Here is a 26,466-nt window from a genome sequence, read left to right on the forward strand (position 1 = left end):
AATGGCCAATGATTAGGTCAATGGCCATAATAAGACTGTATAGTGTGCAGAGCAAGCACTGGCACAGTTGTTTCTATTTGAGTTACATAATGTTTGAGAAAACTAGTGATATGCAGCGTCGGAAATACACGAGGGACAAAAATGGGTAATATCACAATATTTGAGGTGCTACAAAAATATTTTTTCTCAATAATTCCATATAATGACTGATATATATGTAATCAAGGCATCGTTGACTTAATAATTGTTAATAGTTGTTTAAAACATTTAATAATAACAATAAATAACCACAAAGAAATAAGAATAAAATTGAATGTGATTGTCTGATTTGTTTGTTTTTTGTTAAATAAATCTAAGAAAACACTTTGAATCTGTAGGCTACTGCCTAATAGTCTTATTATTGCCATTTGATGACAATTGCTCATATATTGTAAGCCTAAATAAGTATATGTATTATTTTGAACAAAGGTTAAATGTTATTTCACAAGTTCCCACTTTTTTGAAAATGCCCCTGGATTTCAGTGAGTGGGGGCAAAAATTGCCCCCAAAAAAATATGTGAATTTCCTACCCTGGTGATATGTTTCCCTGGAAGAAACTTGTAGCACAGAGTACAATAGATGAAGTTGTATGTGTGAAAAGTATGAGTACTGTGTGTGTGTGTGTGTGTGTTCGTGAGAGAGACACACACACAGGACCATGTGATTCCACTCAGGAAACAGTGCGTGATAGTCATCAGACACTGCTCTCACCACTACAGCTTGTTCTCTTTCAGCACATTTTGAGGCAATATTTTGCGATGTTTTGCATAATTCTATCAGTTTATAGACAGGACAATGAGGCCAGGTGTTTGATTTGTTACGTGTCGTTACTCTGACCTTACTCTCTGTAATTGTAAACATAGACTGTACATAAGGTTGCAAATGACCAAGTGACGCAACAGCTCCAGACCCCGCCCACGTTAGAGCTACGTTCCTTAGCAACATAACCAAACAAATGCACCTCCGGCCGCCTACTTGACTTGTTCGGATCTTAGTGCAATATGTCCAAGTCAAAAGTCAGCAAAAGGGAGACCTCCTCACGTAGAGTCTCTTCATCCGACCGACACCCTGAGTGAGTTGTAACGCTGGCTGTTAGCGTTAATTAAGGTCAGCTGTGGTTAGCATTAGCGTTAGCAACACATCATCAAATAAACGAATTAAGTTAGCTAGCTAGTGTTCAGGACGCTTGCTAATCCTGACAGAACGTCATGCTCAAACTTTGGCTGGTTTCATTGTGTTATTTAGGTTAACACACAGATGCAGTGACCCTAACGTTATATATCAATATGTTGCCACTTTAGAAGTTAACTTCTCATACCTCTAAGTCTTTGATCATCATGAAGGAAACAGCTAGCCAGTATAAGCTAATGTCAACTCCACTATGACAGGGTAAACAGGACTTTGGTGGGTTTACTCTCGAGACTGAATCTCTGGTACTGAGCTGGCTCATTTTGCTGCTCAATATTGACAAAAAGGGAAGCCAAGAACAAATGAAATGAGTTAGAAATGAGTCATGTGTCATCCTTTCAGGGCAGGCGTTTGGAGATGCAGATTTCCCATTTGGCCAGAGTGGAATGATGCAGAAGTCAACAAGGAGAAATGGGACTCGCGTAAAGGAGCTAAAGATGGGAAGACGAACAAGAGTCACAATGCTGTAAATCTGGAGTATAAATTAATTGAATTTGCCATCAGCTATATATATACTTTACAGGGTATAGGACATCACATTCACTGTTATTTGCTTTTGTCTGCAGCTGTTTTTTGAAAGTCCTGAGGGGAAACTTTCACTGCCTCCATCTTTAAAAGTGCACTCCTGGAAGCGTCCTACTGAGTTTATTGTCGACAAGGTAACCTTCATGCTTCTATGTTAATGATATGGTTGCTGGGGTAGTCTCTGTCTACATCCAATGCCGCTTTATACTTGGACTGTGATGTGTACCACACTATGCACATAACAGTAATACACAGTAGCCAGTGTATGTGTCATACAGGTAAGCACATATCAGTGATCACATCATTTCATGTCAAATTATATGACAAATTGATCACACTTTCTACCTAATTTATCATTAAAAATATACATTTGTTTGTTTAATTTCTTAAGAGCTGCTATTTTCTCCCTCCCATATCACAGCAATTGGATTTTTGGTCAGAAAAAAATAATCCCTTTTATGACAATATAAGGGATTAATCTTCCTATAGGCTCCTGTGGTCATTTGTCTGTATTCACAATTCACTAATATACTGCAATGACTAACATTGACTGAAGGATTCATCTCCTGATGCAGCCATTAGATGTTGTGTGTCTTTGACACAGTGTGGAATGTAGTTAAGCAAATCTGCTCTGTAGTTGCCTCCAATGAAGTTTTAATTGCATCATGCTCTCTCACCATCATCTGACACATTCATTCATTCTTAATTAGTAACGTAGTAGAGTCTATTAACTTGTTAGTGAAATATGCATCCCAGACACAGTCTCGGGAGTATCATTACAAGGTGAGACCAGTTTAGGACCTGGGATGAGCAGAGAGGTACTGAGCAGGCTACATATTCATGTCAGTTTGTCGGAGGTGGAATGTTTCAGTCCGTGGCGTTTAATGAAAACAATGATGTGCTTTGTTTTAGGCTCCTACCGTTGTTGAAAATCAAATCAGCTTTGACCTAATCTCCCCCAATGATCATCTTATTTGCAGTGAGGTTAGTGTCAACTGTTGTTTTCTACTTTTCTATGTAAGATCGCGCTGACTTTCCGGTAACCTGCATCGAACAGCACCTGTGTAATAGCATAGTGTAATTCAGATGTCAGACGGAGCGATGTTTGATTGACAGAAATTAAATTGGGGGGGGGGGGGGGTAATGCAATGCCCTTCTAATCAGATAATTGATTAGATTCAGCCAATACCATTGGTTGGTGGTTGTTCCACTCATGATTACGTTTGTCTCCCTTCTCTCCTCCGTCTTCAATCCAGCTGATGAGATCGCTCATCAATGAGATCTGTATTGTTCGGACGCTGCATAACGGCATATTTGCAGAAGATTGTTGGAGCCCTTGGGAGCACATCTACTCGCTGTGCAATGTGGTGAAAGGTCATGTGCCTCTCTACAACAACTATGGGAAATACGTGGTCCGACTCTATTGGATGGTGAGCCTGACACACACACATGCGCACAAACCCCCATCCACACATGTGGATCCGACATGTTGACATCCCTGAAGATGAAGTCTCGGCTTCACAACGCCTCTTTGGTCGTCAGACATTTTTAGAGGCGCATTTTAGGAAATGGATGACATGAAATTGTATTGTAAGATCAGACCACAGGGGATGCAAGGGGGGTGGGGATGGACTGAGGGTTGGTGGGGGGAAGGGATGAGAAACTCTTTTCCACTCAGGGCTCAAATCAATCAGTCTCACTACTGTGCCAAAAGTGTCCCGGCTTCATATATTCTCTGATGAATAGAACGATATCGTTCTTCTCAGAGAGCAAGGCTCAAGTTGGGTATCTATGCCTAGTAAGACCATGAGAGCAGGCACAACCCCTGGAGGGCTTTGTGCACTGCAGTGTCAATCATATTCATTACGTGCGAGTGTACGGATTTTTTCCTCCTTTTTAAATAAAGCTCATCATTGCATTGTGATACAGGTTGAAGTTGCTGGCCTGTGAGTTGCAGTGTGTGTGTGTGTGTGTGTGTGTGTGTGTGTGTTGCTTGCCACAGATCTCCGTTTAGGGGAGATACTACATCAATGTGTCATCTCAGAAGGGAACTTCTTCCAGCTCTACGATTTGGGTCAGCGAGAGAGTGAAAAAAGACAGAGCTAAAAATGATTGTGTTCTGTAACACTGTGACTCGTGCCTTGACAAACAAGCATGACACGGTTGTCTGCAGCAGTCTCTGTGCCAACCATATACGCTACCAGATGGTTGATTCAGAGATTGCATGAAGCACCCAGCCCCCAACCGCCCCTTCCATTTCCTCGCCTGTTTTTGCTCATAGGATACTCCTTTTCTCCCCTGCTCATTCGATTCTGTATCGTTCCACACCAACTTTCTTTTTTCTCCTTCACGCCGCTGTGAATATCCATTCTCATTTTCTCACCTTGCTTTCCACCGTCCTACACAACCCTGTCTCTCCTTTCCTGCTTTGCTTCCTCTTTCCTCCTTTCACACTGTAGTTTACCCCATCTGCCAACACATCAAGCTCCTCGAGGCGATGGCTCGACAAAAAAGTGGAAGAACAAGCAAGAAAGAAAGAAAGTGTGCCCGCCCCCACACTGCATCTAGTCCTGCTAGTGCACACTGCTCTGATAGATAAGGAGAGGCACAGCTGTGAACAGTCAGTCAGATTATCACCTGCTTGTGCTGCTTTTTCTTACAAGCAGTGTGAAACTGCCCCAGATGGCCAGTAGACAGACCACTCCACAGACGGCATGTAACAAGCTCTGACACCAAACAGGATATGCAAGCATAAGGTAGCTAATGCGAGGAGAGGTGTTGGAATGTGAACATCACAGATCCGAGATTTTAAGCTTCAGCTCCTCTTATTACCTTTTTAAATGTAGTTGTATCCCCCACCACCATCTACTGGCTGTTTGGTAAAGGATTTGGGAGTTTAGACAAGCTTTCTCTGACATGCAACTGGTTATAAAGAAGGAATCTGAGCAGTGGCATAACACACTAAAGTATACATTCAGTGAAACCTGTTAGCGTGCGTGAATTGGATCCTAGTCGAGAGAACAATAGCTAAATCTCAGCACTTTTGGAGGGGTTTGAGGTGTTGGAGGGAGCTGCCTCTGCAGGCAGTGTTGGCACGAAGGTTTCAGAAAAATCAAAGTTTGAATCGTGAGGTTAGGAAGGCTACCTAGTTCACTCGTATGATTGTGATTGGATGCTACTAGTCAGCTGACGGCCGACGTGTCGATGCATCCATGAGACGATGGTAGTGAGCGCGGATGAATCGGCTGATGGCTGATCAGTCGATGCCGGTGCCACTTCACTACTCTGCCTGAAGGCAATGCTCCATTCTTGAGTGAGAGGCTCAGAGTTGCAAGAGGGAATATACAGCAGCTAAAATATGAATCAATGCATGTAGCAAAACGCAGATTTTCCTCAATTTCAGGATATTATACTATGCTCTGAGGTGATGCCTCTTTTGAAGCGGAACTGAATTTTTGAGGATTCTGAGACTCAATACAGTTACAATTGCCAGAAGTAAAAAGCTAAAAACAAACACCGCAAAGCTGAAGGAGGACTAGTGTTCGGTGGGATGATGTTTAGTCGTCTCATTTAGCCACCTGTTAGCAACCACTCTTTTTAAGACACAAAAGCTTCAAAATTCACGAGTGGCCTATTTACTAGCACATTTTATGTCGTAGCACATTTTAAAGCGTTATAAAACGATGTTACATTTCGTAGAACTACTACTTGAGGTGCATTGATTGTTAAACTCTATGTTCACTCTGTGTCTTCCTCCCTTGCTTTTAGGGTTGTTGGAGGAAGATAACAGTCGATGATTCGATGCCATTTGACGAGGAAAACAACCTTCTTCTTCCTGCCTCCACCTGTCAGTCGGAGCTGTGGCCAATGTTGTTAGCCAAGGCTCTCATTAAAGTGGCCAACACAAAGTGAGTCACTGTACATTCCAACCATAACATACATGCATATCTCAGTGCTGCCATAAGGAGTTGGGAAACCGTAATAATAGTCTTAAAAGTAAGACGGCTAAAGAACAGACTCGAGCTTATTCCAAGAATGTGCCGCTCTAATACGACCACTGTAGAAATAACTCACACACTATGCATACTTACTCTGTATACTAACTCTGCATACTAAGTGTTGTTAGTGCTGTTTGCACCTTTAGCTGCTGGCTCAGGCATCGCCATGTTAAGAGCTGTTGCAAAGCAATCAAAATGCTCCACATCTCGCATCAAGACCTTTTTAAATGTGGGTCTAAAATTACAGGAGGAGAATTTTCAGGGGAATTCAGGGTTGAGGATGTTCATTTCCTGGCTGACACGTACGTGCATGTTGAACCTAACAAAGTAAACTGGACCTTTTCAAGCTTACACTCATGCACAAGAACTCCCACAGGGTGCATTTTGCTGACTAAGCCAAACCTTCACCTGACCTAATCTCTGCCTTGGGGCTGTCTTGGATTTGGTGACAGACGGGCACTGTGTGTGTCTGCGACGGGGCAACATAGCGTGCGTAAAGGTGGCGGTTTCCACAGAAGTTTGAGACATAAATGTTTCATCCAAGACAGGAAACAAAGGAGCTTTTCTTCTGATGAATAATTTACGAGTCATAGTGAAAAGGCTTCATACTCAACTCGTACCAAGCTTTGCCCAGGTGTCTGCTGGGACTGCTGGGTTTCTTTTTCTTTTTTTTAAACCGCTCCTTGTGTGTTTCTCAGGGTAGTGTCTGAGGCCTACGGAGAGATGGGCGAGTTCACCTTTATCCACACCCTCACTGGCTGGATCCCAGAAATCTGTCCGATAAAGTAAGGCCCCCATTGGTCTACTCCACTCTTGTGCTAATTGTTGTTTGTCAGTGTCCCAGAATGCTTGTGAGAATTGAACTGACTGTTGTCAGTTTTATCACAATAAAGACTGTGGCCCTAAATGCACTCACACAGTGTGACTAGCTGTGGATTTTTCCGAATTTATAAAACATACTGGAACAAAGAGGGAGAGAGAAGTGTATTTCTCTACAATAATATGGAAAGTCACTCTTTGGGAGAAAAGAACTCGGGTCTAAAATGGAAACAAGGAAATTCATGATAAAGCGGGAGGAGAGGCCGTGCGGAGTGGAGATTCTCAGCATGTCAGTGTTTTGGAGTGGAGCTGGGGAGTGTTTTCTTCTGTTGCTCAGCAGGTAACCTGCTGTTAACGGGTCGCCTTGGGAATCTATCAATACCTACAAGCACTGAGTACGGCAGTGTTTGTGTTTCACATTGATTCGCGACACATCGGCTTGCACTATGTGCTTGTACGGTACACACACACACATAACACAACAGGAACCTGTTGTGTCTGGGAGCTGTATAGCCTTTGTGGATGCAACATGCGATACAAATAAGCTTAGCTTGCCTTCAGTAAAAACTATTTTCCTAAGGACGTATTGAAGTAGAGAGATGATAGTACCGGTATTATGTACTTTTGTAGAGAGAGATGTAACAACTGTAGCCCATTGTATTGCAAATAGAGGGGTATACACAGTAACGGGAACAGAAACTGCAATATTCTCAGGGCAGAAACAGTAGATGTCATTTTGAATAGGAGAAGTCAATGATGGACATGAGAGCTCAACATTAGTGCTCGTCCTTGCTCAAAAGTTGTAATTTTGTGCTAACATCTTTTTGGATTTTATATTATTGATGTCATCCCTTGTAGCCTGTAATCTAGTTTTATTTAACTTCCTCTCAGGTCTGTATACCTGGGAAAAACGTGGGATTTCTTACAAGACACCATTCCCATATTCGCACACCCAGATGAGAGTTTGCCGGAGACGAAGTCTCAGACTGCAGATCCAGCTGCAGGGAGACGTTCCAGCCGTAATGGCAGCGAGAGTCAGCTGCCACAGCCAGAGAAAAGTCAAGGTCTGAATTGTCAATGAATTGTCAACAGACACAAAGACATACAAGCACAGAAAGGCAAACACATCCGCACACATGCATACCCGGAAACATACATAACATACTTTGCTTGGACATTTAATTGAGTTCGTCAATGAAATCAATCTATATGTGCAGTACTGTACTACATATTTGTACACAGTATGTGTGTGTAAATCTCCATTTTCCTCCCTCTGCATCCATAATTCAACTTCTATGGTGCATGACAATGAATATTTCATTGTCCTGCAAAAACTCAAGCGTATCAATGATTCAATTCTGTTATTGCAGTAATGACACTGAAACCTTTTAACAGTCATAGCATTGATTGTCGATATACTCCGTTGGTCACTATCGTGCCATCCTGCAAATTACCTACATTTTCCTGCCATTGCTCCTCTGCCTCTTTCCTAATTTTCAAGTGTCACTTCCTGTTTTCCCAAGCCCATGTAGTATGTAGCGGAGGGAGGGTTAATGCGTGTATGGTGGACTATAAATAAGCCAGCAGAGGGAGCAGTGGCAGGGTGAATTATTTGGTGTTCCCGCAGGTCCCAAGTCCAATGTGGTTATGTGATGCAGGCAGGATTGAAACGTGTCCTCAGAAAAGAGTGTGTGGCTTGGAGTTGTTTCAGGTCATGAGAGATACAGTAAAGGCTTTTTAAAAGTTGTACAATTAATAAATAAAAAAATACTTACACCTTCACATTAGCACGAGTGGGCAGCAGTATAAAATCAATTCCCTCTCTTTTGCTCTCATATTTACCCACCTGTTCTCTCTGCCAGTAATGTGACTCGGTCATGTGTACAATAACAAAAGTGTTGGATATTACTAACATGATGTAATGACATGCACGCACAAAGTTGTTTTACTTCACAGAACAGTTATCCTTTAGGGAAATGCATTACATGGTGCTCACATACAAGTATGCAAACACAAAAAGAACCTTTACATTCTTTCTCTTTTTTTGAAATGCATTAATCACTATGCAGCATGAGAACCACTTCTCTGTTCAATTCTTAATGTGTAGCCTTTATGGTGTTTCAATCTCTCTTCATCTTGGTCCTTCAAATTGATTTTCCTGGCTCATGTGCTCCTTATACCATACTCCGAGATGCACCATGGGGGAAAGGGCCATCCATAGATAACCTAGATACTCTCTCTTGTTGCCTTATTTACCTGTGGAGGCCAATAGTGCTGTCACATCTCCAGGCTTACATTTTACATTGATTTAGAAATGTAACTTTATATTGTCGGTATCAGCTTTACTTTTAACTTTTCATTGGTAGATGGCACACTTTTTTATTATATCAATAAGTTTAATCAGTCAGTCAATCATTTCAGTGACAGTGTCTATCATTTTGCATGTGTGTGCATGTTTGTGTGAGTTTGCATATACCGACACTTACCTGTTACTTATGTCAGTCTTCTTTGTGTGCGTTCCTCAGGTGCCTCCGAGGTAGTGGTGTGTGCCAGCTGCTACCCACTACAGCCACATAACAATTCCTTTGGCTTTGGACAAATGGTTTGTCTTTTCTCTACTCCCCCTCTCTCGCTGGCTATGCATACACAAGCTTATTCGAGACGCATCAGCATCTATGAAAATTAGATTTCACCTACTGTAGACTGTATTCAGATCTTCAAATGCTCCCAATCTCGCGTTAAGCATCTTTAACCTTCATGGAGACATTCTCGCTCATTTTTGTGTTTACCCATATGCATTCAAATGAATACAAAGACAGTCATTTTAAATGGGGAATTTCACACGTTACAATGTGAAAACATATACTTATTTCAGTACTGTACAGTACAGTACAGTAAAATATATACTGCCTTAATCACCTCTGTTATATAGCACAGTTATGTGAAAAATGTTATCTAGATCCCCAAAGTGGGTGGTGGAGATGAAACATAACAGTGCTTGTGACCTGGGGGCATGGCGTGTTCTATTTGGATGCTTCTCCTCAACAGGCTTCACTTGTTTTATTATTTACATCCATGCTAAGGATAATTATTTGACAGGATATTATTTTTGTCGGAGGTGTTACATCACCTCCAGTCTCTGATCCTCGGTCAGAATCCCCTTTTGAGAGTTTTGACTTGATTCATCTGTCGAGTTGGTTACAGGTGACAGTAATTCTCAGTATGGGAGAATATGTTTTAAACTGCATTTATGTATTTTCACGAGTGAGTACTGCACGTGTGTTTATTTCTGTCTCTTTGTCTATATGCGGGTACACAGGCTAATTCCTCAGAGTATCTTCGTCAGTACGGTCTCTCCTTGCTGCACAGCCACATTGTTCTGTTGACAAGAACCAGGGCATGCCAGCTGGAGGCACCACCCAAACCTCCACCTGTGCCCCAATGGAAACTCATCCGCCCGCGGAAGGAGATCGTGGTCACCGATGAACCACAAAGTGCGTGAGAGACAAAGAAGGAGGCAGCAAATGAAAAAATGAAGTTTGGAAAAAATGCTAGCGAGGGGTAGGATGCAGGGGAGGATATCAAACAAATAGAAAAGCACAAATTATGTGATAGAGTGTAGGTGCATTTCATAAATAAATATGACTTGAAAGGAGAGTGAGTGCGAATGCAGGAGATTCAGAACCTGCTGCACAGAGGGCATACAGTACCGCATGCTGAAATGAAAAAAAAGGAGGAGGATAGCTACACTATTTCTGTAATGAAAATAGCTGCTGGCTTGGGCATATCTGGCATCAGCTGATCTGTGGGTGTAACAAAAAAATGCAGTAAAAGGAGTGTGAAAAAAGGAGTGCCGGCATGATGTGTGAGATGTGTTTCTCTTTTCGCAGAGCTTCCTTTGTCAAAACCAGAGAAGTTCATTGAGGTCGCCAGCCCTTTTCTCTCCGATCCGGTCAAGAGCAGGTTAAAGAGTATTTTCAATACTAGCTAACCGTCGCTGTCACCTCACTGTAGAGAAAGCAAAGCAGGAAAACAGACTCCATCTGGGGATCAAAAAAGAACGTTATCATGATCTCATTCGTCTTTTCCTCATCCTCTGACTCGACCATTCTCTCTGCAACAGGGCAATGACATACAGGTAGCAGTTGAAAAATTGTAACCATATGGGTGTCGAAGCCTACAATGTTATCAAGATAGTTTTCCCCCCCACTATATTCACCGAAAGAAATGTTTGCTTACATTCTTAAGCTCAGAAAAAAAGTCACATATGAATGAATGAATGAATGAATTTTATTGATAGAGCGCTTTTCACAGACATAACATCACAAAGTGCTTAACAGAGCCGACATTTAAAAGCATAAAAAAACACAATGTGACCCTAGGGTCAATAAATTACATACACAGAGAAAAATTTAATAAAAAATAATAAAAAATAAAAATAATATAAACATGTATCAAAGCAGCTACAGTGTTATGTTGTTCTGGTGTCATTTGATGCCTATTATGTGACATGCATGACTCATTTGTAGATGATAGGATGTATTGCTTCTAAATGTGTCACCGTGAGATGAGATGCGTTATGATATGATGCGTGCATGTGCTATATGTCCACATAACAGAGAGGCCACGCAGAGCGCCCAGAGGAAACGTTCCTACGGATCCCCTCTGGTGTCCATTGCTGAGAGAGAGGAGACCGAATACAGAGCCGGCCTTGAGCCAGATGCAGCTGAATGCACCACTAACTCACCAGACATCACAGAAGACAAAATAGAGGTACATAGAACTACTGTCTGCTGGGGCACAGAGATGATTTCTATATTCAGTGTGTGTGTGTGTGTGTGTGTGTGTGTGTTTAATATTTTAAGGAGCATCTTGTTGAACAAATAACCTCAATAAATTGTAGATACCCACGCCATTTATTGAACGAGGTATAAGGATCAACTAAGACACTAACAGCTGTATGTTATTTCCTAGTTTCATTCTTTTCTCCCCCCCCCCGCCCCCCGCCATCCCCCAGTCTCAAAGTCACTTCTCTTGTCTCCCAGCCAGGCCACCACTGACCAGGGGCACTTGCGCACTAAAGACAGAACCAGTGAGGGAAGGGAGATGAGGGCGAGCAGCACCAGAGAGAGAGAGAGAGACAGACAGACACAGAGATGAGAGTGGAAACAATGATGGAGAGGAATAAAGAAGGGGGGCAACTACACAGAATACGAAAGGAGGGGGGACTGAAAAATGGAGAGAAAGTGGCAGTTGGACAGGGAGAGATGAAAGCAGAGCAGCAAACACAGAGAAAAGAGAAAAGAGAACCTCTGTTGTGTGTTGTGTGTTGGTGGTGAACGGAGTGTGTGGGTTTTCATACTGGGAGAGGTCGTGTACTGTGCTGATGGGGAAAAAGCAGTGCAATTAGATGGTGAGCCATCAGTGTCTGCGTCTCCTGGGGGGTTCATTATTACACTTCACTCCTAGCATACAGAGAAAAAAATAGAGTTTATATTAATCGCCCTCTTGTGTAACTGTGACCAGTTATAGCGCGGTTAGGCTGGGGAAGTATGGACATGCTAATTGTTGAAATGCTGTTAAGCATTCCAACTGTTGTTCTTCGAATCTTGATTGTTGGAATGCTGTTAAGCATTCCAACACTGATAAGTCTGATAAGTTTCCTGATTCGAGTGACATTTACACACACCGCGACACAAGAGGGAGAGACGAGGAAAGACATGGCAGAGCAGGACAACAGTCATGTAAGCTGTAAAAGATAAAACATCGGACAATCTCCAAATGAGAAAGTTTGCCAGAGATATCAGAGTCTCTCTCTCTCTCTCTAATTCTTTCTTCTCTCTCTCACTCACTAATTCTTTCTTCTCTCTCTCTCTCTCACTCACTAATTGTTGGAATGCTGTTAATCTTTAAACTCTTTGAATTATTAAGCTTTTTGCAATTTGTTTTTGATTTGGATATCTATTTTCAGCAATGTTTTTGCGATTAATTTCAGTTTTCAGCATTCCAACGCATTTTCAGCAGGAAATGCTTTTTCGAGTTCTTTCTTCTCTCTCTCTCTCTCTCTCTCTCTCTCTCTCTCTCTCTCTCTCTCTCTCTCTCTCTCTCTCTCTCTCATATACAGTCATTTCAGGTCTTGGAGACTTTTAGAGGACCCCCCCCCACACACACCCCCACCCCATTTTAATTTGATGTGTCATTTGGGTATGAGTATGTGTGCCACATTTTTACTCAGTGTGTGTTTCCCGCTCTTCGCAAGCGTGTGGCGGGTCACGGGCTGAGGGGGCTGTTCATCAAGTGAGAAGGTTTTTTTTTTGCTGTTTGGAACCCTCCCTCTGTTTCTGTCAGCAGCGATATCAACCTCTGTCACGTCACATGCTGTCCCTAATACCCTCTCTGGGCTACTCACTCAACATTAGTGTGGGTAAAATCATTAGAACCTGGTTTAACAGTGAATATCCTTCTGCTTGTCAACTTACTGTAAATTGCAACAAAGAGATATTTAACTTGATTGTATTTGACATTTTTTTCATGTACACTTTAAAAATGTGAAATGTGGAGAGAGTTTCTTGGAGAGCAAAGACTTAACTCTGGCTGTGGAAAATAAAGCCCCATGAAGTGTGGGATTAAAGAAATGTGCTTTCGTCTACCCATGAACTGTGACGTGATCACAGAAAAAAAAAATGGCTGCTGCTCCAAAAGTAGCAGCTTAAAATCCCGGGAGCTTTGTGTGTAAGATGTATCAGTCTGAATGTCCTCTTATGACCACGCCTCAGAGCTAAAACACTCTTCACACACACATTTACATTTGTTTTGTTGCAGTGGAAGTGTTGCTGTAGTGGTAGAGAGGAGGTCAAGTGTACCTCCCAATCCAAATGCCTCTTTCCGTCTGTCTGGGTCTCCGGGTACAAACACACACACTCACAAACACACACTCACTCTGACTCACCCAGAGAGTCTTGGCTGGTATTGCTTTGAGGTAACACCACACAAAGCCATGATTCCTATTCAGAGCTGAGTAAACTGTTGGACATTCACCAGGGCTCTGGTGGAAAGTGAAGCTAGCTGATACAGGTGTACCACTTGAATCTGGCTTAGTTATCAAAGTAGTGGTGATGCCCTTCTCCTGATCACACCATCTCGTGCCTTGCTCACACAGAAGTGTGTGTGGTATTTTTTAGTTTTTTTTAGTTTTTTTTTTAGCTGGAGCAGCCCATGTCACATTAAACCGTGTCTCGTGTCCTGTGGTGTTTGGCAAGAATGGCGGCACACCACAGCTGGCATGGAATCACTAGAGGGCGGAGGCGTATCTCTGCAGTGTTATTCGGCAGTGTTACTCTAGCAGCAACTCACTGTTCATGCCTCTCTCTCTCTCTCTCTCTCTCTCTCTCTCTCTCTCTCTCTCTCGCTCTCTCTCTCTCTCTCTCCCGAAGGTTACTGCAAAGGACATGAAGAAGGACAATGACGACATCTCCAATGGTAAAAGCTGTTCTTTTGCATTGCTCGGCCCTTCATTCATGTTGAAAACACAAAACAATTATCTGAGGTCAAATATTAGGCGACCAGAATGGGCAGATGCTCATTAATTCAGTTTTATTGGAAATGATGAATGTAGTGAAGGTCTTCATTCTTGGTCGACTTGAACAGCATATGTGCGGCGGAGTCGGTATTAATATGATTAAAAGGATGTCCATTTGTCGCCTTCACTCCCTCCGTCTTTCTCTCCATGCTTCTGTCTGTTGGCCAAGACACTTTGAAGAAGATGGGACTGAATTCATGCCTCATGACGAGCCAGTTCCTTGTCTTCTCTCTGCCCCCGTTCAGTTGCTTAGTAACACCTGCAGTTTGAGTTAGCGGACCACCATTGCTCAGCAGCAGAGACACTGGCCCTCGCCGCCTCAGCTTTCTGATCAGATTTCTCACTTTGAGAAGAGCCTGGGGGCACAGAGCAACTGTGTGTATGTGTGCGCATGTCTATGACTTTGCTCTGCATGCATTGAGTAAGTGGGAGTCAGTGAGTGGGAGTATGGATCTGCACTATGCCATTATGTGGGAGTTTGGCCAATTCAGCGCACTGTGTTTAAGATTATGATTTGAATCAAGGATAACTTGCTATGAGTCACAAGAGGGAAAGCATTTTGTTACTTGCAGCATTTTGAAAAATGTGAGATTTCACAGGCAATTCTATATCTATTTGGTATTAAGTGTGGCATGAAAAGCACCATTCAACTCTCATGCTACTAGCTTGATAAGGACATGTATTGAGATGCTGCAGAGTTTTATTAACAATAATGACTGATATTAATTAAAGTACTTTATAATCCATATCTCTTCTGTCTCTAACTAAATGTCTAACCCACCAAAACTGTTTCTTAACAACAATATTAATCAGAAATGAATCTCCCTTCCAGATCAACCCAAAACTGCATTGGAGGAGCCTGTAACTGAGGAACCCATCATGCAGAAGACCTGGATGGACCTGGATGACTTTGCTAAATGCTTTCAGTGCGACACACACACACACGCGCGCACACACACACACAAAAATATGTACTTATGTACTGCAAACATACTGTACCAATAGATAAACACAGACAGTTGTGAGAAGAGAGTGGTTGAAGGGGCTAAACAATGATGTGGTAAAGATTATAATTGCTTTTGTTCATTTATTTGTCATTTTCTTCCAGGACACTCTTGGTGTTTCATAAACCGCAAATCTACCCACATCATATGCATGAGTCACATTTTAAGGTAAAGTATGTGACTTATTTCTGAATGTTTGGTCTCCAGTGCTGATATTATCCCAAACGTTTCCGTGTTTTAGACACATTAATGCTATTTGTTTGTATTGGATATATTGTTATTAATGTTGCTGTTGTGTTCTGCAGAGAGCCGTCTTGTCCAAAACTGCAACAGGCACCAACTGTACTGGGTCATCTACAGACTCCACTGGATCCCTCCTTGTGAAATCTACTGTAGCAAGCCCTGAAGTACACACACACACACACACACACACATACACACATACACACATACACACATACAAACACACAGAATCACACACATGCGCCAAGAGATGCAAAAAAGATGCAAACAGAAACATTTTGGCATTTTGTAAATCGCTACACCTTTTAGTTAAGGGTGTTTTGTCAAACCGTTTTTTCCGAGGCCAAAAATGAACCATGCATTTAAGACTGACACGAGGTTTGCTGCCCTGACATTTAATGGCAGTCTGAGGCCACAACAGTCGGCTCTATAGGCACAGGTCATTTATCTTAGGTACAAAAAAAAAGATTCAGCTTCCTGAAGGATTAGAAATTCAAGGATATCCAGAGATTGTAAGCTGTGCAAAGCTTTGTAAGTAATGAGGAGGATCTTAGAATACATTATAAATGTAATTGCTATCTGCTTCACTGGCACCAGCACAACAGAAATTGAGTCTGATTTGGTGTCTGGTGGAAGTAGTCGTGTAAAGAACAGTGTGCGTTTGTGTGTAGCGCAGGTTTTTGTCTGACTGTGTGTTGGTGTGAGTTTGCACGTCTGTGTTTATAGACTGCCGAGTCTGCTTGTCACTCCAGACACGTATGCGTTCTCTCCCTCTTCTCTTGTTCTCCATTTGTCTTTTCGGCACATCTCTCGGTCTCCTGCTGTTGTCTTTCTCACTGGATGCTTTTTCTTATATTACTCTCCTCTGTCAGTACCACCTTAAAAATCTTCTTCAACTCATTCGGCTCTTTTCAATCTCTTCTTATTGCCTCCACTTACCTGCCCTTCTTTCCCTCTCTTCCTTTGTGTTTTCGTCCACCGTCTCGTGAACGAAGCCACCCTTCTATCAGTTTATCTATCATTCGTCGCTACACCTTTCTGCTCTTTCTCTCTTTCACTTGTTCTTTTCCTTGTCTGCTTTCACACTGATAACTAATGCCAGTGTGTATGTGTGTGTGTGTCTTTGTATCTCCCCCCCCACCCCCCAGTGTCCAGAGGTGAGAGGCACTTACTACCTGTGTGTGGACAGCCTGCAACCTCTCCAGATCCTCATCAGCTTCTCTGCTCTGCTTCTCTGGGGAGATGCAGCTGAAAACAGTAAGGATTTATCTACACACACACACACACACACACACCTAGATACTCACAAACAAAAGGATTTTCTGATGCATGTAATGTAAGGAGCTTGACTCAAGTCTCTAACATCCAGAAGGCAGTATGAAGGGGATGACAGCCCCCTTGTTAGCTAAATGACCAAAATGTATGCCCCTCGTTAACCTGCCATTCCCTCGCTCTCCATCCCCTAGTAGCAGTGAGAGTGTAAGGGGAATAGGGGTTGTTTAGTTGAATATGTTAATCTAGTCTGCCTAGCTCATTGATTCTTTATCTGACTGAGGTCTTTGCAAGTCAGAATCCATGGCTCTGAAATATCTGTAGCCTATTACTGTGTATTGATAAATCCGTGGCACTGATGAAGTCGCAGACTAATTTGTATTTTGCTAAAGGCAATTATAAGTCTCTATAAGTATGCACAAACCATACCCTGGAACCTGGAACAGTATATGTACATATTCATAAAAACACTCATACAATGTATGAACATTCCATGGATATGACCTACTATGTTTCTGATATTTCACTGGGATGTTTGACCAGTGCACATTTTCTCTCCACTCTCCAACACCTCATAGAAAAGGAACTGTCCACAGCATGTAGGTCTTCAGTTCTCATCGCCCAGTTCCACTCCTGGAGAAGCCTGCAGTGTCAGCTGCCAGTACTCACCATCAAGACCACCTCCTCAAAGGCCACCATGTTTAACTTACCCCCCGGGTAGGACAGCCTTAATGAACACTGAGAACTGTGTACTGTATTGATCACAATTAAAAGCTTAGATCAAGCTCATGATCAGACTAGGGTGTCACAAAATCTATGTTGCCAGACTCTGTAATCCCCATTAACGACACCACAGTAGTATACGTTAGTATACCATTTCATGCTTTGTGTGTCTGTGTAAAGATATTGACATCTTGATATTACCATGCAATGCTAATGAAATATTATACTCCATACTCGGAAAAGTCTTCACACGAGTGACCAGTCTAGTCTCATCATAGGTTTGCTGGCTCAATACTTAATGGCGATTTAAATTCATCAATTTATGTAAATTGTCACATGTAACATAAGAATCTAAACAAAATGTCATCGCTTTTCACATTTCATTTTTCCACTCGCGCTTGAATCTCATAACGCTAAATCACCCTCAGCGGTCATCAGCCTGGCATTAATGATGCCAAAGTTAGCGCTTCAATTTCCATCATGGGAACCCATTCTAAAAATGTATGCATTTTTTGGACAGCGCACTTGGGAGCTTTCAATGAAAGAGTTTCACTCTTGTTATGATTTTTACAGCCAGGCAGAGAATATCTGCCTACCTCAGATGCTCTGAAAAGCAGTAAAAAGCACCCGTCCTAGTCTCTATTAATGGCTGCTACTTGGCCTAGAAGCAGAGGGCCTAGTTTCTGGGGTCAGGTGCAGGTATGCAGCAGTGCAATTCCCACTGAGCCATAATCACACTCAATAGCACTCAACGTATCATGCCCATGTGCCCCACAGTACACTCCCTCCAAGCGAGAATAGATGACATGTCCAGGCTTTTGGGCAGCACCCCACCTCTTTTCCTCATGTCCCTGATAGCCCATCTGTATGAGGCGCTCTAGTTATTTTCTATAATCTGTTTACTGACCCTGTGTGCTGTCGTCTTCTACATTTGTCCCATACTCTTCACCTTCTTTTCCTCTCTTTCATATGCTGTCCTCTGCTTCTTCAGCACAAGCCCAGCTCTGCCCCAGTGCTCATCCATCTAGTTAGGCTGTGATGTTTGAATTATGTAAAGCTAATGGGGCCAAGGAAGTGGGGTTCCACTCTCTCGTGGCTGAACAGGCCCTGTGAACTTAGCTTGACACTTGGTAGGCAGGAGATTAGGCTACATCACTTCTGAGTGTTTGACCCATTCAGTATTACTTGGCAGAAACATAGTTTCATGCATTTTTTATCTATGATTATGCAATTCATATTACCAAATACTGTGAAGCCACAGGGTCGTTGGTGGAGGGGTATCTCTGTGCTCTTTAATATCAATTTCATAAGTTTAGCAGCCTAATATTTAGCCATTGTTCCTCTTAGTAATGCAATGAAAGAATAAAGTAAATTGTCTCGAGCCCGGGTCAGGAACCGCAAGGGGTCGCAAGATAAATCAGAGGTCTTGAGATAATTAACAACAAGAAAAAAGTTTGTGTTTTGTGTTTTTATTTGTTATTGAAGATCAAGATAGTTTCTGCGGGCCTCTAAATCTTTTTAAATGAAACTCGAAGAAGGAAACATCATTCTGTGATTGACCTTGTAGCAACATATGCAGCCAGTGAAAAGGAGTCATGAACAGACTTCATCTTCATAATGTATCACAAGCCAAATCGATGTGGAACCCCTTTAGAAGAATTGATATTGTCCAGTAAATGGACACCAGTGGATTATTTGTTGAAAACGTTTCCTTTGTCTCCCTTCCAGGCGCCATGTCTTGTCCTTCCACACAAAGGCAGCACTGGGCTACCACGTTCACCTTTACAGCAAGACATCTTTCCTGTTTGGGGATGAAGAAACCATCATGTCACAACTTACCAAGGTGTTCGAAGCAGTCAGTTGACATTGATAGTAATTTGATAAAAACACAAAGTCATTTTTGTTAGCTGAATAAGGAATGTTCATTTAATTATTTGTTTTAAAATGTGGATAATGCTGATGAGGATCCATCTGTGGGTAATGTAAAGTAAAGGAGATTTTCTCTTTCTCTTTAGTCTGAGTACACACTCACAGCAATTTCCTTTGACTCAAAGTCACTTCCTTGCTCATAAAAGCTAAAATGAGTTAAAATACAGTGGTGTAAAACAAATGAACTAGAAAGCACTGAGAGCAAAGAAAACATATATACAACCTGTAAATACAACCTGTTCAATCTCATGACAATTTAAAAAGTACAGAACCCAACTTGGTTGAACAGAGAGACGGACAGGATAAAATAGGTCTAGTTGCAATGTGCTTGCTGTAAGGCCGACTCCAGCTTCAATTTTATAAATCACATCGTGGTAGTAAGATGATGCCTCAACACCAAAGTTCACATGGAAATGTCTTGGTGTTGTGGCCGTTCTGCTTTTCTCCTCTATTTAACTCTCATTCTGCTTGTAACCGTAAACACAATATAACTGCTACTCCACTGCTTTCCCTTTTATTTAAACAGGAAAGTGCTCGTTTCACTGACCAGGCTTCGTCCATATGGAGGGCCCTGTCCAGATTGGTGTCTTCCTTTAGCGATGAGCAGGACCAGCCAGCAGCCAGAAGAACCCTGGAAGAGGCTCACTGCCCCCAAAACATCAACACCACCCTGGGAAAAGGGCAACACCGCAAGGTAGCTTGTTCACCTACACAGTCCTATGCAGTTGTGTGGTACATTACTGTACAGCTCACCTTCCTTTATACTGCAGTTGCTACATCTAGATGCAGTCGGATTGGCAAATTCACATTTTGTGAAGTATGTAATTGAGTTAATAATGAGTGAAAAAGATGTCCATTCATACTAATAATACTTAATACTCATGATTATCTGTGTCACCTTTCACAAAGCTGCTTCTTCTACTTGTTTGAAGAGTAAAATAACATGTTTTCGAAGCCTGATGAAGTGTTTCTATTTAAATATCACATTGCTTTTAAAGTTTAGAATTTAAATTAAATGGCTGTTGAAATTGAAATCTTGTTCTTATCAATGTCTGTAGACAGACAGCCGTAATTAAATGAAAAAATGAAATGATGTGGAGTCTAACTACCCGCCTACTTGAGGAACGGGGGGGGGGGGGTGTTTCAAAGGATAATGAATTATCTCTTATCTAAACTGTCTTTCTAATACACTTACAAGGATGTAAATGACAAAAATCCAAATACCTGGAAAAATAAGCATCTTGACACACTCGCCACACACATGCATGCGGACACACACATACAGCACACAATTGCTAATGTGTGTGTGTGTGTGTGTGTAGGTGTTTAACTCTGCAGTTTACAAAATGCTGTTTGAGGCTCTGGGCAGGAAGCTGACATCGGAGGAGCGCTTTGCGATACTGGCCCTCACAGCTGACCCTTCACTTTCGGCCAAAGAACACTCTCCTGCATGTAAGTGCCATTTGTGTGTTTGTTCATGTTGTATGTTATCCATCTACATATATATGGCTAAAACTCCAGTAAAAGGATTTAAATCAATTCAATTTAAAGTAATCTCCTTTTGCCTTTCCTATAGTTCACGATTCAATGTTGACTTGCAATGTTCTGCTGTTATTCTCTAAAGTGGATGCAGAATCAAAGCCTCCAGAAAGCTGGAGAGACAGGGAGCCGACCGACGGGGAGGTCAAGGCTGTCACCATTCTGCAGGCTGCGTTCAAAGGACGCTTCGTGCGAGAGATCTTGAATGCCTCAAAACCAGGTGAAAACACTCTCACACCTTGGAAACGTATTCATTCAAATACCATGTTCCGGTTTAAATATTACCTTTTGAATCGTTGAAAATACAAACGTATTGTTGTTAGTGAGATCGTCTTGAATTCCGCTTTCTTCTTCAATGCTCCAGGTTTGACAGGCAAACACATTTGCAGCTATTGGGATGGCTAAAGGGGCCACATAAAGGGAACTAAACTAACAGAACACCTGTGTTTTTTTTCTAGATTATTATTTGGTGTCTGAAAACAACACACACAAAACACCTGTGTCTTACATTCACTGTTTGATTCAGCCCTATGGCATATATCGAGCCTCTGAGCGGAGGCACAAATATGAATTGATTAGACTGCCACTCTTACTAATACACCCTGACAGATGAGGGGTGGCCACACAGGGGATGTACACACACACACACACACACACATGCACAAAACATTCCTGCATCAATAGCCAAACCTCTCAAAAGTGACAGCAAGTGAAAGATGGGCAAGAGAATACGTGGAAACACTGAACAAGCAGCTATTCCTTTGTAAATGGATTCATCAATGTTTCTTTGTAATAATGTGTTGCTTTTGTTAAATGTGTCCTCAGTTTCAGTTCAATTGTTTTTTTTAAATCCAATTTTCTCCAGACGTGGTGCTAATTATCTTACTGTGAAGGTGCACCGCTGTTTGCAGCATTACATTCCTCAGACATTCTCTATTTACTGCATGGACCTGAAGTTAACACACAACACACAACACTGTCACCATCTGAATAACTTGCACATCCTCTATGAGAGTACGCACAACCTCATTAATGCAGTATGTGCATTAAACAGCACTGTACAATTTTGGTGATGGAAATTTAGACATATTTTTTTTATGGCTTGAAAATTTAATTTGAGCATCGGAAACATCCAAAATATCCATATCATTATAGAACCAATCAGCCAGCAACCTTGAATATATTGCTGGTGGTGCACAAACACACACACACACACGCACGCACGCACGCACACGCAGAGGCTGAACAGCTTGACTTCTATACGATAGGCCTGTCATGGTTAATTTCTCCCAGATTCTTATGTAATGGTAAAACACCAATCATGTTTAAAGAACACTGCCTTTCTAACTACAATTTGAAAAGCCATTCGTTTGAGAAAAGTAAGAACTGGCCTTTTCTTGTGTGCCAGCTCACCTGTTTACACCACATCTTCTTTTTCTCCTTCCACTTTATGTTCTCCTTCTACTCTTTCCTGTCTGCCTCTTTGTCTGGCTGTCTGAAAGGCAACCTCTTTGGTTCTAAAGATGATAGGACATTTTCATCTCTCAATAGCCAGCCTTGGCCAATGGCCTGCTACATAATGGCTGTATCAATTTCGAAAAGTGGCCATTTGAAAAGCGAATGCTGAACGCTAGGGAGGGAGGGGTGGAGGGGAGGCTGTGAAGACACATAACTTCTATCATGCATCTGTCTCTTCACAGTGTTTCTCTCACTTATATGCATGGACAAACACCAACTGACACACATGTACTCATAAACACACGGTACTGCATCTTTGAGCAAATGTTCCGTTCTGTCTGAGTGGTTAACCGCCTGGTGAGGTGAGCGTGAAAGTTAATGTCAAGGTGAATGACGCAAAATGCATTTTGTTATTCCTGTTATCTACCTTTGACAATCGTTTTTTTTACGCGTTTGACAGCAACATCTGCAATGGTTTGAACATCATCTTTAATGGTGGCTACTTGTCTGTGTGTGTTCATGTCCTTCAGGCACAAAGGAGAAACTCAGTGCTTCTAAGATCCTTTCAGACATGTGGCCGAAGGTTGAACCAGATGCAGAAAAACATGCTGCCCTCTTGCTACGGTAAATGGAAAAGAATGGGTCAACATAATGATGAAAGATAATGAATAATGTGCACACAATGTATGAACTGTACACACATAAACACAACATCTCACAATTAACCTAGCTGGTATTCATTCACAAGGATGTCGTTATATGAGAGGAAACGAGGGCTCCTACTGCAGTCCTGTGCCAATGCTGTGTACATTGTATGGCTTACATTTAGCCTCTCTGTTGCACTGCGTGCCCAGAATCTACTCCCTCTTCTGGTTGTGGCGGCCTGTGGCGGGCCAGGCAGGGAGCATTTTCCACATTGTGTTCCATCTTTTCCCAGTGGTACCATCTGCTGTTTATCCTCTCCTTGTTCCAATCGGCTAGCAGCGTCTGCCGAATGACCCGCTGCCTGGGGAAGTATGCGTGTGCATGAGCATTAAGAGCTTGGTCAGTATGTGTGTGTGTGGAGAGGGGGTTGGTTGGGTGTTGTGAACCCTTGAGCATGTGTTTTTCTCAACTGACATCCACTTCAGTCAAAGTTCACGCTGAGACGTGAAGCACATCTACTTTCCTCCAATGTATCACTGGATGTGACTCATCATCAGCCACATCAGAGTTATGCTTCTCCAAGCAGTTTGTGTAAAAATATTTTCACAAACATTGTGGTTTTAATACTTCATTTAAATTAGTATTTCTGTGTTTTCTGCACAGGTATATCATTGAGCACTCTGAGAGGAGAGCAGAGCTCTACCCCTGTCAGCAGGACGAATGGACCAGAGTCACCTTCGCTGATTACTCCGTCTCTCTTCAAGACACAGTCAACTCCTGGGTCTTGGTCTTTAGGTTAGAGAACATTGTAATGCCATGCTTGTTAGGCTTGTCGGTGAACGGCAACCTGGCCTGGAAAATCTGGGTGAATCCCGGTGCAAATTGCATTTGATCTATGCACTCAGCTCTCATTTCTGCTCGTAAAGCTGATACCGGGAAATGTCGATATTTCTGTAACATTACATTTCTACATTTCATCAAAAAAAAAACAACAGTTTGGTCAGACCTGATATCTTGTTGTTTGTTAAGAGAGGTGTTCCTGGTTCATAAGGAGATGCAGCTAATACCAAAGGTCTACTCTCCAGTCCCGAATTGTCTGCTACACGTCATAAACAACGACACCGGAGAGGAGCTGGACATGCTCTTCAACAAAGTGGTAACCCATGTCTACCAACCCAACAAGGTCTGTGGATGCTGTAAATGCACTTGCACTTCAAACCTTCATGTATTGAAAATGTTTTTTTTTAATAAGTGTGGAAGATTTTCATATTACCATGATACATTTGTTCAATTTAGGAAGGCTTCCTTTCTGACTCAATCGAAAACTGGATGCAAACTTGTTGACTGTTCGGCGACCAGTTGTGGCCTCCTGGTGTAATACTGTTGGGAACATTACTAGACGAGTATTATTCATGAGAAACAAATCCTAAAAGAGAGAACAGTAAATTGATTACGTCTTTTTTCCAGCTTGGTTATACCTTCGTAGCAGAGGCTGTCACACCCGAATCCCTCCCTGCTGGTGCCAAGTGGAGGATGCGCTTGATTGGCGGAAGGGAACTCCTTCCAAAACTGTCCCGCGAGACTCCACTCAACACGTTCTCAGTGAAGGAATTCAGGAATTATTACATTCCCAACGACAGAAACCTCATATGTTGGTAAGATAATTTATGAGCTTTATATTTATTCAGCATATTTCTGGTAAGAGTCATATTTATACTGGTCCATTGAAATCCATTGTACCTGGGGTGGGTCATAAAAATAGATGTTAATCGCTCTCAATGTGACATCTCAATGTGACATCAGTTAGCGCATATATTTTACGAAACGTAAACTCAAGGAGATCTCAAGGAGGTCGCATTTTCTAACACAAGACAAGATTTAAGATACTCTGACGAATGGTACCCGCAATCATTTTCCACTTTTCCACAGTTACACTGTGCAGGTGACCGCAGACGTCCGTGGAACAATTCAGTTCCAGACTTCTAAGCCAGACGTATTGAATCCGTCTGTCTGTTCTGGACCAGCAGAAGGTGGTGGCCGGCAATACTGGCAAGGGTCATGTGGTAATTCCTGTGTTCTGCTTCCGGGCCAACGAAGGTAAGTCATCAGGTTAAGTATTTCGGGTAATTGAACTTGTGGATCATTTGAGAAGATGTGTCAAACTGTACAGTAACTGTCTCAACATATTTGAGCAACGTAACTGCGTCACTGTTTTACCACTTTCAAATAACGGAACATTGAACTGGATTTACTAATTCTGCACTCCGGTCTAAGTTTGTTTTCAATAGCATTTTTGTAAACCGAATACACAACACGAAGACGTCACATCACACACCAGACACATCAAACCGATATGCAAACAGCAGCGCTGCTATACTGTATGAGAGAGAGGGATGATGGTTACTCAGTAAATGGGACATTGCAAGTCGGGTCTTCATGCCCTTTCCTGTCTTTTCTCTTCTTTTCCCCAACATTCTTCATCATGTTTAAAGAAGTTCTGGACTAACACACTGAATGAATTTGGTACATTTTGGGGTAAAACATATGAAATGAACTCTTAAAGAGGTGCAGTTCATAGACATTCCTTTTTGAGACTCAAAATCTAATTTGTGATGCCAGCTTGTTTTCTTTGCTACTTAAAATACACGATAATATAAACACCAAATAACTTGCTCTTGGGTTTCGCATTAAGAGCTGGGTATCTTCTCACTGGTGAGCTGGGATTAATGTTTGGGCAAAAGGGACTTTAAGCACAGTATTTTTGAAGTGAGTGGCAGTATTTAAGCTGTGGATTCGTTGATTTTACCACCCCTTGGATAGAGGGTTGAAATGTCAATAACATTTCAATGTAAGTATGTAAGTATAAGATTTCATTTTGTCAGGCGTGATATCTTTTCTTAAAATAGTTCAGCTCACAAATCATAGCCTAATGTACAGTAAAATACACAAGAGCTCTTCAAAACCCGCCTCTCAATCTCTTCAGTCCACCTTTCTCTTGACGCTTCCATCAGTTACAAAAGCACAGATTGCTGACCACTCTTGTCTTCTCTCAGATTTGGACTTGGAGTAATATCTCTGTGTTACAGCCCTTAATTCCACAGATGAGAAGAACCACAACCAGAAGGGATCCCCCGCCCAGGGCAAGGGAGTCAAGGTGATGGACACTCCCCAGGAGAGAGATGAGGAGGTCAGCACAGCTGGGAAATCAGACTCCGCGTTTGACCAGTTCCAGCCTCCCACAGAGACGATGGTATCACTGACAACTGCCTGCGTGGTATCTGCTGCTGCTCAAACACTTTACATATCTCACTTGCACACACACACACACACAAACTTACACACACCCACACACTCATTCTCGCACAGACAAAATTTTGCAAGAGCAGAGCAGCAGAAACTGGAGGGGTGGTTTTGTTGTTACTGTCTGACTTATCAGTGCTTGTCAGGGAGCAGAGATTTGTGCATGATTTATGAGTCACTCGATTGTCAGAAGACCACCTATCTA

At 42.2% G+C, this 26,466-nt stretch overlaps 2 protein-coding genes across 2 annotated transcripts in view; both read left to right on the forward strand.

Moving 5' to 3' along the window:
• Positions 1–1,305, forward strand: part of rab32a (RAB32a, member RAS oncogene family) — a gene marked incomplete at its 3' end in the record, with an annotated part of 11,415 nt that extends 10,110 nt beyond the window's left edge. The window contains exon 3 of the mRNA XM_079291182.1: positions 1,285–1,305. Within this exon, the coding sequence (XP_079147308.1) occupies positions 1,285–1,305 (21 nt within the window). The remainder of the gene's footprint in view (positions 1–1,284) is intronic.
• Positions 1,306–1,420: 115 nt separating this feature from the next.
• Positions 1,421–26,466, forward strand: part of adgb (androglobin) — a gene marked incomplete at its 5' end in the record, with an annotated part of 32,402 nt that continues 7,356 nt past the window's right edge. The window contains 29 exon segments of the mRNA XM_079291183.1: positions 1,421–1,428; positions 1,570–1,693; positions 1,794–1,886; positions 2,665–2,736; positions 3,009–3,182; positions 5,521–5,660; positions 6,449–6,535; positions 7,461–7,633; positions 9,095–9,171; positions 9,889–10,063; positions 10,460–10,532; positions 11,189–11,342; positions 14,003–14,048; positions 14,981–15,074; positions 15,257–15,320; positions 15,458–15,559; positions 16,544–16,652; positions 17,246–17,384; positions 19,119–19,233; positions 19,846–20,013; positions 20,642–20,771; positions 20,944–21,078; positions 22,847–22,940; positions 23,625–23,756; positions 23,991–24,144; positions 24,429–24,616; positions 24,891–24,960; positions 24,962–25,058; positions 26,063–26,211. Coding sequence (XP_079147309.1) covers positions 1,421–1,428; positions 1,570–1,693; positions 1,794–1,886; positions 2,665–2,736; positions 3,009–3,182; positions 5,521–5,660; positions 6,449–6,535; positions 7,461–7,633; positions 9,095–9,171; positions 9,889–10,063; positions 10,460–10,532; positions 11,189–11,342; positions 14,003–14,048; positions 14,981–15,074; positions 15,257–15,320; positions 15,458–15,559; positions 16,544–16,652; positions 17,246–17,384; positions 19,119–19,233; positions 19,846–20,013; positions 20,642–20,771; positions 20,944–21,078; positions 22,847–22,940; positions 23,625–23,756; positions 23,991–24,144; positions 24,429–24,616; positions 24,891–24,960; positions 24,962–25,058; positions 26,063–26,211 — 3,336 coding nt within the window.

Source organism: Melanostigma gelatinosum (genome assembly GCF_949748355.1).
Source record: "Melanostigma gelatinosum genome assembly, chromosome: 19".
NCBI lineage: Eukaryota > Metazoa > Chordata > Actinopteri > Perciformes > Zoarcidae > Melanostigma > Melanostigma gelatinosum.